We start from the raw sequence: 13240 nt of genomic DNA, 5'->3' as shown, positions 1-13240 counted from the left end.
TAAATCCCTGCATGGACAGGTGGACTAGGAGACTGTTACTGAGACTTCCAAGGCTGGGAGTTCATGGGGATGACCCTTTGCGAGTTCTGATCCCCAGTGCCCATCCTTAACTGTCTTGCCTGAGATTTCCTGGAGAGGAGAGAATGATGAAGTTGAAAGGAGACTCCAGGGCAGGGTGTGTTGATTACTGACTGGGAACTGCAGTGCTGGGGCAAACCAGGTTCCTGTTCAATAGCTAAGTGTACTTCAAAGATGCCTCCAACTCCAAGGCCTCTTCCTGGCCCATGTCCTGATCTGCCCAGATTTTACCCAGGAAACATAAAAAGACAGTGCATTTGCCAAAAGGTTCAACTACCATGGAGGTGTGTAGCCGTGGTATGGATTGATGAGTAAGGCAGACACTATCAAAGACATCCTGTTACTCCTCCCCGAAATGGAGATGGAGGACATCGCTTTGAGATGAGGGCAATACAAGGATGTCAAAGAAATTGAGAGGTCCAGCCTCAAGAAGAAGTTAGGGTGTATGGTGTTCTTGTGCGAATCTCAGATTCTTGGATGTCATGTCAGGGTGTGGCCGGAAGGTCTCAGATGTCTTCGGCTCTGCACAGGGCCAGTAGGGCTGAGTGACAATCCCCTCTCCCTGCACCCTGCAGGCGAGGACATCAGTGTTAGCTAGAAAAACTCATTGCCACCACCATGGTCCAAGCATTCTAGCAGCTCATCATCAAGGAAAGACTCCTCTCTGTTGCCAAGTCCTGCGCTTAACCAAAGGGGGGGGAGCTAGGACTTCAGGGCCCCAAGTGAAGAAATAGCCAGATTTATCTGGTGGTAGTGGTGCACCCAGCACTTAGGAAGCAGAGGTGAGTGGATCTCTAAGTTTGAGGCCACTCTGGTCTATAGAATGAGTTCTAGGGGGGGCTGGAGAGATGGCTCAGAGGTTAAGAGCACTGACTGTTCTTCCAAAGGTCCTGAGTTCAATTCCCAGCAACCACATGGTGGCTCACAACCATCTACAATTCAATCTGGTGCCCTCTTCTGGCATGTAGGCAAAACATTATGTGTAATAAATCTTTAAAAAAAAAAAAAAAAGAATGAAGAGAAACACTGTCTTCAAAGAGAGAGAGGTTCACCTGCAGAGAAGAATACAGAGACTTCCCAAATTTCCTCTTGAATTCAGCCCGAATGCTTAGAAGATCAGTCTCACTTCGGGAAACAAGGATCCGCATCAGCACTTGGAAATCGGGCTCAGTTTCCTGGTAAGGAAATAGATTGGGAGTGTGTGGCAGGTAGTTAGGGGATATTCTCATTGAGGGCAGGGGGAGGATGGCATGGGTGAGTAGGAAGCAGAGGCAAAGTAGAGTTAAGGGGAAGCAATTTCAGAGCCAGAGTCACTGTCTACAATCACAAAAAGATAGCAAGTAAATATTTTTTCTGGGGAATCAAAGCCAGGGCCTTGAACATGCTAGTTATCACTAAGCTTCATTCTGGGTGGCAGTTGGCCTCAAATTCAGAATGCTGGCACTAAGGGTGCTAGCACCATGTCCAGCCCATGTATGTATCCCTGTGTGAGCGTATGCCACGTGTGTGCAGATGCCTGTGGAGATCAGAAGAGGGTCTTACATCCCTGGAGCAGTTTCAAACTGCTGAACATAGGTGGCAGGAACCAAACTTGGGTCTTCTGGAAGAGCAAGAAACTGTTAACCACTGAGCCATCTCTCCAGCTCCATGGTTTTGTTTTTGAGACAATGTCTGGTGCACCCTAGACTGACCTTAGACTCACAGAGATCCACTTGCCTCTCGGCTGTTTGGATTTAAGGTGTGGACTCCATGCTTAATAAGCACTGAACTCTTGATCCTCTTGTTTCTACTTCTCAGGTTCTGGGACTACAAGTGTATGTCGCCTTTTGTTTATTTGTTTTTCAAGACAGGGTTTGTCTGTGTAACAGCCCTAACTGCCGTGGAACTTGCTCTGTGGACCAGGCTAGCCTTAAACTCAACGAGAGCTAACTACCTCTGCCTCCCGAGTGCTGGGATTAAAGGTGGGCACCACCACTGCCCAGCTGCAGGTCTCTTGGTTTGCCTGACTCCTAGAATTCCAGTCTTAGAACCCCAGTACATGCCGGGCAGTGGTGGCGCATGCCTTTAATCCCAGCACTCGGGAGGCAGAGGCAGGCGGATCGCCTTTAGTTTGAGGCTGGGCTAGACTGACAGCCTCCAAAACAATACGGAGAAACTCTGTCTCGTAAAACCAAAAAAAAAAAAAAAAAAAAAAAAAGAGCCCCAGTACACTAAAATGCATGTTTGTTCCTTTTTATGTGTGTGCTCATAAGCTAAGCAAGTGCTCTACCGTCAAACCACTTGTAGCCCACAGATTTGTTTTTATATCAGGAATTCAGACAGATAACCACAGGTCTTCAAATGAATCCTGGTGTTGACTCATAATGAGCCAGGTTTTCTCAGTTAAGAATGATAATGATCTGTTGTCAGATGGAGTCTGGATGATGGAGCAAGGGCGTGCATATAGATTGTCCTGTGAGTAGTCATCAGTTGGGCATGATGCTGAAGGTTCCTCTACCAAAATGTGAGAACTCCAACCTTTTATATATTACACATTTTTTTTGTTTTGTTTTTTGTTTTTTCAGTGCAGGGTTTCTCTGTGTAGCCTCAGCTGTCCTGGCACTTGATCTGTAGACCAGGCTGGCCTTGAATCCAGAGGCCCACCAGCCTCTGCCTCCCCAGTGGATTAAAGACATTTGCCACCACTGCCTGACTAATATGCTTCCTTTAGACATAGTTCATCTGACAGTATTGCTAGATTCTGTTGGTATAATTACTCAAACCAAAATGATCACTTTGTAGATCAATAATATGCAGACCCTTTTTGTTTTTCTTTTTTGAAACAGGATCTCACAATGTAGCCCAGGCTGTCCTGTAACTCCCTATATAAACCCACCTGGTCTCAAACAGAGATCTGCTTGCCTCTGCCTCCTGTGTGCTAGGATTAAAGGAGTGCACCAACATGCCTGGATCACCAGACATCTTTTAGAGTGGTGCAAAGATGGCAGATGGGGGCTGGAGAGATGGCTCAGTGGTTAAGAGAACTCACTGGCTGCTCTTCCAGAGGACCTGGGTTCAATCCCCCATGGCAGCTCACAACTGTTCCAGGTGATCTGACACCTTCACACCAAAACACATGCAAATAAAGTTAAATAAAATACATAAAAAGTATGAAAATAAAAACAAGGCAAAATTTTCAAAAAACAGATGGCATTTGGGGACTTAGACACACGCAGCAAGTATTCTACCATCAAGCTCTCTAAAGCTTGAGGATGAATAGGAATAAAATCCAGCCAAGAAGCCCGCGTTGGTGGCGCACGCCTTTAATCCCAGCACTCGGGAGGCAGAGGCAGGCAGATCTCTGTGAGTTCGAGGCCAGCCTGGTCTACAAAGTGAGTTCCAGGACAGCCTCCAAAACTACAGAGAAACCCTGTCTCGAAAAACAAAACAAAAATCCAGCCAAGGTGGCCATGCATGATGGCACACACCTTTAATCCCAGCACTTGGGGAAGACAGAGGCAGGCTGATTTCTGAGTTAGAGGCCAACCTGATCTACATTGTTTCAGGAATGCCAGGGCTACATAGAGAAACCTTATCCTGAAAAGCCAAATAAATAAATAAATCTAGCCAATGTGGAGAAAGGTACTCAGGGCGTTTGCCATCTCTTTGTACTTAATGTTTTTCATCTAATTGAACAAGGACAGTGCATAGTTGTGAAGGTTAATTGAAATGTGAGTAATATTCTGGAGTCAGTTCCAAAGTACAAGAAGTCCTGGCTGACCTGGGACGCACGATGCGTCTCCAGCTTCTGCCTCCTGAGTCCTGGGATAAGGTTTTCACCACCTATTATTCTTTATACAGCAATGGTTCTCAACCCTTTCACAGGGGTCTCATCAGATATCCTGCATATCAGATATCTACATTATGATTCATAATAGCAAAATTACAGTTATGAAGTAGCAATGAAAATATTTTATGGTTGGAGTCCCCGTGACACGAGGAACTGTATTAAAGGGTCACAGCATTGCAGAGGGTGAGAACCACTGTGACAAATTTACCACCTTCCCGTCTGACAAAAATACTGGACAAGCCTGGCGTTGGTGGCGCATGCCTTTAATCCCACCTCTCAAGAGGCAGAGGCAGGCGGATCTCTGTGAGTTCCAGGCCAGCCTGGTCTACAGAGCGAGTTCCAGGACTGACTCCAAAGCCACAGAGAAACCCTGTCTCGAGAAACAAAACAAAAAATACTAGACAAAGCAAACTCCTCTGCTTTTGGCACATGGACATTAAGACAGACTTTAACTTAGTGACTTGTGGGTAACTAACTTAGTTCTAAGCAGAGCTCAGTCCTCTACGCATGACAAGACAGTCTGTAAACACAGGAAGACGGCAGCTTGTAGGTTGCACCAGGCTTGGATTAAAGGGCAGGACCGGAAGCAGTGTGCCTCTTACCTGAAGGGCTTGGTGCAGTTTGTGGGCAAAGTACAGTGCTGTGTTTCTCATTATGGACGCTAGAAGCAAAAACAACAAAATTCAGTTATGGAGCCAGCCTAGGGCTTCAGCTTCCCGTCCCAGTGAAACCCCTCCATACATCCTGAGGAGGTACCTACCTAGGCTGAGAAGAGCCCGCTGAGCATCTCCATGGAAACGGTTCCGGACAGCATCCTCTAATTCTTGCCCAGTGCATCTCCGATACTGATCAAACACTTTGGGTATGTGTAGGGAGTGGTTAGAAAGGTAAGTTGGTGTGGGGGGCTGTTACTCACCACAGGGGAGAGTGGCCCTCCCCACACTGGCTGCCACACTCATCAGGACAGCCAGCTGGGTGGGGATAAGGAAGCTTGGGTACCTCGGATGAGGTGTTCAGGACTGCGTTGTGTAAAGATCAGGACCCATTGACCTGCCATACTGGATCCTCCGGTCTGCTGGAGTGCCTAGGGAAGGGGAAAGAATCGATGAGTCAGGTAGCATTGTTTGGAGCCTGCAATCCATGGGTATAATGTCCCCAAAAACTGCTGTGGTGAAGGAAACGGTACTGAGGGTGAAAAGGGATAATTTATTCTGTGCACTTGGGAGGTGAAGGCACACCCATCTCTTGAGTTGGAGGCCAGCCTAGTCTACATGATGAGCCAGAGAGACCCTGACTCAAATAATAATAATACTAGTAAGAATAAACAGGCAGGATTAAGTCAGGGACTTTAGTCAGCTGCTCCCACAAGGAACTAATCCCCAAGATGAGGTTTAAGGAGTTTTGCTTGATCCAGTGCCCACAGGAGGAGAATTTGCCAGCAGATGTCATTATATTCTGTGAACTCAGGAAGCAGAGGCAAAGCAGGTTTGCAGCACGGATGGGTGTGCAGGATCTGGGCCCTAAGACATGGTCGAGGAGGGGGTCTGTACAAACTGTACATGGCTATCCACACTGAGGTCCTCACCTGGACATCTTGTTCTTCCAAGCTGTAGTCAATGACTCCGGAATATCTCTCACGACCTCCCTAAGTGGAGACACTGATCTTAGGAAGTTTCATGGAGGGGCAGAGTTTTTGTCCAGACCCTGGTACCTCCGGAGCTCTCCCTTGTCACAGCACAACAGAGCTCCCTATTCTGGTCTGTCCCCAGCATGAGGAGCACAACTCCCTTCCCTGGCAGGCCAAGCCTCACCTTGCTCAGGGCCAGAAGCAGGTCCTGCAAGATGCCATTGGTCTCAGCTCTGATATCTTCCTCAGCCTCCACCTGGAAATCTGGGGCAGGAGCAGGAGCCTTTTGACTCCTGAATTTTCCCAGGATAGAAAGCTTTAGGGCTTGTCAAGTGCTTGACCAACTGGATCCTAACAGTCCTTTTTTTCCCAAAGGTTTATGTTTTTATTTATGTGTTGGGGGGAGGTTGCCCAAGGAGGCTAGAGGACAGTGTCAGGTCCTCTGGAGCTGGAGTTACAGGAGGTTGGGAGCCATCGGATGTGGGTGCTGGGAACCAAATCAGGTCTTCTTATGCTCTTAGCTGCTGAGCTGTGACCCCAGCCCCATAACCATCCATCTCCTATGCGGAATAGCTTGATGGCTGATGGTCCCCAGGATGGGCATCATAATGGTCACCCTAAAAACATCCCTAAGCGATGAGTAGTAGAAATGACTTCATCTCCAAACCTTCCCACTGGTAATCCCATCCATTGTTAGACAACAAGCAGTCACTAGAGTTAGGGCATCCCAGGCCATGAAGCAATTTGGTTAGTACCTACCTAGTCCTGCACCCAATATTCAAGAAGTGTGTGAGAGGTAGGGTAGGAGCAGAGAGAACAGGAGTGGGGGAGACAGAAGGCTCTGGAGTAAAGCACTTGCCTAGCATGTGCTGAAACCCTGGGTCCAATCTCAGGAGAGAGAGAGAGAGAGAGAGAGAGAGAGAGAGAGAGAGAGAGAGAGAGAGAGAGAGAGAGAGAGAGAGAGAGAGAGAGAGAGGGAGAGAGGGACGGAGGGAAGGAAGGGGAAGAAGGGAGGCAGGAATAGAGAAACCAAAAAATGTCAGTCATGGAGGCATATGCCTGCAAGTCCAGCTCTTGGGGGGGCTGAGTCATGAGGATCATGAATTCCAAGTATTCATCTACATGAAACTATAATGCCTCAGGGGGAGGGGAAAAAGAAAGATGAAAACAGAACTGAGAGGAGATCAAAGGAGGAGGAGAGGGTTAAGAACACAGACCTGCATTAGACATCTAATGAGGACTGAAGGAAGGGAGGTAATGTGATTGTGAGGGTGTGATGGTGCCAGGGTGGGAAAGGCCGCTCACAAATTAATAGGTGAGGCAGGGTCTGAGAGGGGACAGTGTGACTTTTAAAAAGGTTACCACCTGTCCCCCAGGCAGCAGCAAGGGCCTGGGAAGGTGACAAGGGGGACCTTTGGGACTGTTATAGTGCCTAATGTCATTACTGTGAAATTTGCCCTAGGGCTCCAGACTAAGTTAATCATTGTTTCTCTTTCTTTAATGATTACATGCAGCTCTATCCCCTGGGGAGACTGAGGCACTGACATTTGGGGGGGGTAAGGGGAGGCTTCTGGGAACAGAGACCTTAAAGAAATAGACTGTCCCCAGGGTCCCCAGTTCACAAGGACTGCAGCAGGGGAGTGGATTGTCCCGATGCCCCCATGCATTCTTACCACGCTTGTATACTGCCAGGCACTCCTGAAGCCTGGGTGCTGCTCGGGTGGCGAGGATTTCCAAGGCCACATCCTCAGCGGAACCTGAGGCCTACAAGACATTGTGAGGCCACTTGACACTGGGCCAAATCATTAGCCCAGCAAGACGCCTAGAGAGGGCTGGAGAGCAGGCACAGGACCCTTCTCCATCTATGGGTCACAGTGGGGTTGAGAGGTCTCCACTCTCTGGAGAGGTCAAGGCCAGTCCTTTGGTGTCTTTTTCCCCCAGACAGCCCAGCAGCTGTCCTCTCCTGGTACCTTCAAGGCTGCCCTCAATTCCTGGGCATCGAATTGGGCTGCAGGCTGTAGGAGAGCCACCACGATTTTCTCCAGGTTACCAGAGAGTGCTGCCTGCAAGGACTTCAATAGATCCTGTATAAATGGGACCCAGACGAACAGAGGTATAGGTAAAGGGAGGCCCCAAATCATGGGAAGCTTTGGCTGATTTTCATCCCAGGTCTAGCCACCAAGTCCCTGATTAGCCAGGAAGGGAAGGGCTAGCCATGCCTAGATCTCAAGTCCTCCAGGGAGTCTCTGCCCTATCCACAGCTCCTGGGAAGTCAGTGGTCCCACCTGCTTGGTACGCTCTTGGAAGGCTCGAGAAATGAGCTGTCTTTGCTCTCTGCTCCGATTGGTCAGTACATCCACAATGGTGCTGTGGGCCACACCTGCACCGAGACAAACCGAGGCTAGAACCAGAGCGTTCACAGTTGTGAATTCCCGACTCCCCCAGGAAGAGAACTATGTGTAGGGAAGGAGAGATTAGGGGTGACTTCCCCCCACTCCAATTTGTTCTCAAAGGAGATACAAAGAAAATGTCAGAAACATTCAGAGGACCTGGAGAGATGGCCCTGAGGTTAAGAAAATGTTCTGTTTTCTCAGAGTGCATGAGTCCAGGTCTCAGCACCGGAATCAGGTGATTCATAACCAACTGTAATTCCAGTTCCAGGGAATCCAGTGTCTTCTAGCCTCCATGGGAACTGCACTCACATGTACAGATGTTGGGGGATATTTGATTATGCTGTGAACCCCAAGTTAGCATTTTTGTTAAATAAAATTGACCTTGGTTCAGGAGGTTGAGTTAGCAACTAGTTAACAGAAAGTAATCATAGAGGACATCCGGGACAGACAAAGAGACACAGGAAGTAGTAGGGAGGGATTTAGGGTGGCAAGGCTTTTTTGTTTTGATGGAGAAGGACAAAGGGCAGGCTTTTTGGGAGACACCAACAAGGAGAGAAGGTTAGCTAGTTGCTACTCAACCTCTCTGAGCTAGCAAGTTTTCACCCCAGCCTTTGAATCTCAAGTTTTATTTATAACTAGAATGATAGAGATTTAGTTAAAACTACCTTTAGCGGTAGTGACAGAACCGGTGCTTGCAGGAACAGAATTTCCACCAGGCTGGGGCCTGAGCAGCCAGGATGCTGCCAGAGTTGCAGGCCAGTAACTGCAGAGTCACAGTTACTGACTGAAATATCAGTAAAGCGCAGCCCACTGTGCCAAAGATAAAACAACATGCATGCATACATGCACACACTTAAATAATGACAGCAGAAATTGCTCATCAGTTAAGAGCACTGGCTGTTCTTACAGAGGAACCCTAGTTTAATTCCCAGTGCTCACATGGCCGATCACACCTGTCTGTAACTCCAGTTCTTTGGGATCTAACACCCTCATACAGACATACATGCAGGCAAAACACCAATGTATGTGAAATAAAATGAAATTAGAAAAAAAATTTAATTGCATGAAAAACTGGGTATGTAACAAACACCTGTAATCCCAGCACCTGGGAGGTAGAGGAAGGATAATCTGGAGTTCAGTCAGGGTTAGGGACACAGTGAGCTTGATTCTAGTCTGGGTTATGGAAGGAAGGGTCGGAGGGGAGGGAGGGAGGGAGGGAGGGAGGGAGGGAGGGAGGGAGGGAGATGGTTAGAGGAAGGAAGGAAGGTGGTTAGAGCCAGGTGGTGGTGGTGCGTGTCTTTGATTCTGTTACTTGAGAGGTAAAGGTAGGTGGATCTCCATGAGTTTGAAGTCAACCTGGACTACAGAGCAAATCCCAGGACAGCCTGGGCTACACACAGAAACCCTGTCTTGAAAACAAAAAATAGGGGCTGGAGAGATGGCTCAGTGGTTAAGAGCACTGCCTGCTCTTCCAGAGGTCCTGAGTTCAATTCCCAGCAACCACATGGTGGCTCACAACCATCTACAATTCAATCTGGTGCCCTCTTCTGGCTGTATACATAATAAAGAAATGTTTGAAAAAAAAAAAAGAAAACAAAAAATAAACTAACCAAAAGGAAAGAAATAAATAAATCTGACTCAAATCCTAATTCAGACAAAAGTGGCCTAATATGGTTTTTAAAAAAGGAAAGAAAGAAAAAAAAATGAAATAAAAATTTTTAAAAGGACTTTTTGGGTGGGACCCATTCATTTGGCTTAGACTCTCGGATCTTTTGTTATGAGCTATGTGACATTGGGCAAGTCTCTTAATCTCTCTGAGCCCCAGTTTCCTCATGTGCAGAATGAAAATAATAAGCCTGACCTCACAAGGGTGTTGAGACTGGGTATGACATACCGTCACAGAACTTGACATGCTAGACTCACACACCTCACCAACACTTTCAGAGCATCCCTAACTTCACCTTCCTTGCTCCTTAAAAAGATTTTTTTAAAGCCAAGTGGTGGTGCACACCTTTAATCTGAGCACTCGGGAGGCAGAGGCAGGCAGTTCTGTGAGTGTGAGTCTAGCCTGGTCTACAGAGTGAACTCCAGGACAGACAGACAGACAGACAGACAGACAGACAGACAGACAGAGAAACCCTGTCTTGAAAAAAATTTAGCCGAGCACTGGGGAGGCAGAAGCAGGTGGATCTCTGTGAGTTTGAGGCCAGCCTGATATACAGAGTGAGTTCCAGGACAGCCTCCAAAACAATACAGGAAAACCCTGCCTTGAAAAATCAAAAAAAATTTTTTTAAACTTAAACATTTCTTTATAAGTGTGTGGTGGTGGAGAGGAGAATACCAGCTGTTCTTCCAGGGGACCATGGTTCAATTCCCAGCACCCACAGGGTGATTTCACAGCCATCTGAAAGCTCAGTTCCAGGGGCTCTAACCCTGTCTTCTGGCTTCTGTGGGCACCAGGATTGCTTGTGGTGCACAGACTCATATACAGGCTAAACACCCATATACATATAATAAATAATAGATTTTTAAAAAGGAAGGAAAGGAAGGAAGGCAGACGTACAGTGGGGCATGATGGCTCTTGCCTGTAATTCCATCCTTTGGGAAACTGCTGCAGGAGGATTACTGCAAATTTGAAGACAGCGTGAGATAGAGTGAGACCCTATCAGGATGGCGGTGCATACCCTTGATCCCAGTGCTTGAGAAGCAGAGGCAGGTGGATCTGAGTTGGAGGCTAGCCTGGTCTCCATAGTGAGTTCCAGGCGAGCTAGTGTTACAAATGAGACCCTATCTCAAAATAATGTCAAATAAAGATCAGATCAACAAGGAAAGGGAAACCCTCAACGCCAAGGGCAGGGCTTACCTTGGCCTGTAATGGCCTTCAGCAGCTTCTGTACATCCTTGTCCACACTGAAGCTCAAGAAAGTCCTGAGGGTGCCCAGGGTCCCCCAGGCTGCAGTCTGCAAGAGCACGAGAACGTGGTCACGAGGAGGGAGCCTGCCCGCCTCCTTCCGTTTTGTTCATTTATTGTGTGCACGGGAGGTCAGAGGACAACCAGAGGGACTACATTATCTGCTGCCAAGTGGGTTCTAGGGACCAAACTCGGTCATCAAGGCTTTCACCCAGCTGAGCTCTCTCCAGTGCCATTTCTGCTTTCCTCGTCCCCAACATCTCCTGGTCCCTGAGTGGATGCATTAAAATTTATTGTTGGGGCTGGAGATGTGGCTCAGTGGCAGAGCACTAACCAGGCAAGTGGAAGGCGAGACCAATCACCAGCACTACTGAATAAGTAAATACGTTTCTGAAGTCCCAACGGCCCATACCTTGTTGGCAAGGCCCAGGGAGCTGAGGATCTCCTGGGTGAGGGATGCTTCCATGGTTCCACTGCTCACAGACATGGTTCCACTGGCTTCCCTGTGGAAGGAAACGGGTTAGCATAGGGGAATGTCCCCCTTCTGCCTGTTGAGGGCCTCTAATCTGGGGCCTGGGCTCTCTCCACCCATCCTTTCCTTTGTTACAGAAAATAAATGGATGTATGATAGAATATCAAATACAGGCAATAGGAAGAGCCTACCTTCTCTGCTCTGGCCTTCCTTTTGAAAGCCAGGTTTGGCTGGGGAGACTGCAGGAACCAGCACCCGCCAATGGATTCCCTCCACCCAAGGCCCCTGAACCCTCAGTCTGGGATGATGCCCCCTTCTGAGGCTCAGGACCCTCCCTTCCCTGGCCTGGATTCTCAGGCAGCTGAGGTGGGGTGGCACCGGTGGGAGACAGCTCCTCATCACCCCTCCTCCTGCCAAGGGAGCTGCAACCCTAACTGCAGGGCTGCTTCCTGCCTGTCTGCCCTTCCCCCAGGAGGCTCAGGTGGGGTCTCTAGGTAAGCAGGCATAACCTGTACGTGTGTCCTTGTAGGAACATGGGTACCTGGGCATAGACTAGACATTCTCATACTGGGAAAAGAATACATTCACTCCTCCTTCAATCGTTAAGTTCTCCCTCCCCCAGATAAGGGCTCGGTTCGGTTCCAGGACTTACCCCAAAGGTGCTAGAGGTGAGGTGGGTGTTGAGGCCTGGTGGTTTGCCTGTGTGGGCACCAGCTCCTGGGTAGCCTGGTGGTGGAGAGGAGGAGTGAGGAACCCAGGCTGAACAGCCAGTCAGATGACCTCCCTTGCAGACCAGTCCAGCTGTCTCTGACTCGGCCCCTCCCAGTGGGAGAGGACCAGGCTATACAGGGTCTACAAGCAAACACCTCCCTGCCTAGCATCTCTCCTGCCAGGAACTGGCCCTTAACCCACGCAAGCAAACTCCGCTCAGCCTCTCAACTCAGCCGAGGACACAAGAGGCTTTGTGTGTTGCTTTCCCTGCCGGGCCAGGTTGGGACCACAGAAACCGAGTCTCTTGAGTCTTGCTTCTGACCTGACTCTACCACCGGTTCCAGCTCCCTGGGGGTAAAGAGGGGGAGGCGATCAGGGGAATGTAGGTCAGGCAGGCTCCAGGCTGATTTCAAGGTTGATAGAGAAAAACCTGTTGGGACACATACCATTAGGGCACCCCAGCCTGTACCCCACAGGGGGTCCCAGCCCTGAAGTTTCTGATTATGCCTTAGGAAAGCCAGCCAGCATGGGTGGGGAGACAAGAGGATTGTTTATATCTGTGGGGAAGGAAGGACACACAGGTAATCAAGGGTGGGGGCAGATCCACAGAGTCAAGAAAGAAAAATGCAGAGGGTGTTCCCTGCGGAGCGGCACCGTGGGAGCACCTTGCTCCCAAAGGCAGCCAGCAGATGAAGGAGGATCCCAGGGCCCGGATTTCTCAGTCTCTGGCTGCCTTTTAGCCGTCCGTGTTCCCTGGCTGTTTAGGCTGCCGGTGATGCAATCCCAACAGCTGAGCCCGAGGATGTCAGCACACAGTCTCGGGACCGAGCAGCAGGTGCTCAGTCCCTCGCAGCTGCAGGGACCCTAAATGGTTGCTTAGACCTCAGGGCTGGCTCCTTAAGGCTTGGGGAGTCGTGTTTTGTCCTGCCTCTACTCCTCTACCACTCTCCAAATCCAGGAATGGTCCTCTGCGATCTCCCAGAACCCTGCATAGTCACTGTTACCCTACACAGAAATAAACTCGGGGCACTGGTAATGAAGTTCCACGATGGCAATCGTATTCTGATTTTCTTCCTCATTAAAGTGGAAAACACACTCCAGTTTTAGAATAGGAGCATGGTCAAGCCGGGCGGTGGTAGCGCACGCCTTTAATCCCAGCAGAGGCAGGTGGATGTCTGTGAGTTCAAGGCCAGCGGGTCTACAAAGCAAGTTCCAAGAC

General features: G+C 49.0%; 1 protein-coding gene across 2 annotated transcripts; it reads right to left on the bottom strand.

Moving 5' to 3' along the window:
• Window positions 1–399: 399 nt before the first annotated feature.
• Anxa9 (annexin A9) lies at window positions 400–12416 on the bottom strand. 2 transcript variants are annotated; one of them, XM_040752246.1, is made up of 14 exons: window positions 12344–12416; window positions 11963–12036; window positions 11251–11341; window positions 10791–10887; window positions 7820–7914; window positions 7505–7618; window positions 7208–7298; window positions 5719–5798; window positions 5493–5552; window positions 4907–4991; window positions 4668–4763; window positions 4510–4568; window positions 1131–1253; window positions 400–647 (listed from the first exon to the last, which is right to left on the bottom strand). In XM_040752246.1, the coding sequence occupies exons 3-14, from the start codon at window positions 11323–11325 to the stop codon at window positions 585–587; spliced, it is 1038 nt and encodes a 345-aa protein (XP_040608180.1). In that variant the 5' UTR covers window positions 11326–11341; window positions 11963–12036; window positions 12344–12416; the 3' UTR covers window positions 400–584. The 2 variants fall into 2 exon arrangements, with proteins under 2 accessions (XP_040608180.1, XP_012979259.1); XM_013123805.3 differs by lacking the exon at window positions 12344–12416 and having other exon boundaries at window positions 11963–12160.
• Window positions 12417–13240: the final 824 nt, after the last annotated feature.

This window comes from Mesocricetus auratus, unplaced genomic scaffold, assembly GCF_017639785.1.
Source record: "Mesocricetus auratus isolate SY011 unplaced genomic scaffold, BCM_Maur_2.0 Super-Scaffold_100009, whole genome shotgun sequence".
In the NCBI taxonomy this organism is placed as follows: Eukaryota; Metazoa; Chordata; class Mammalia; order Rodentia; family Cricetidae; genus Mesocricetus; species Mesocricetus auratus.
This window is presented reverse-complemented; position numbering and strand designations above follow the sequence as displayed.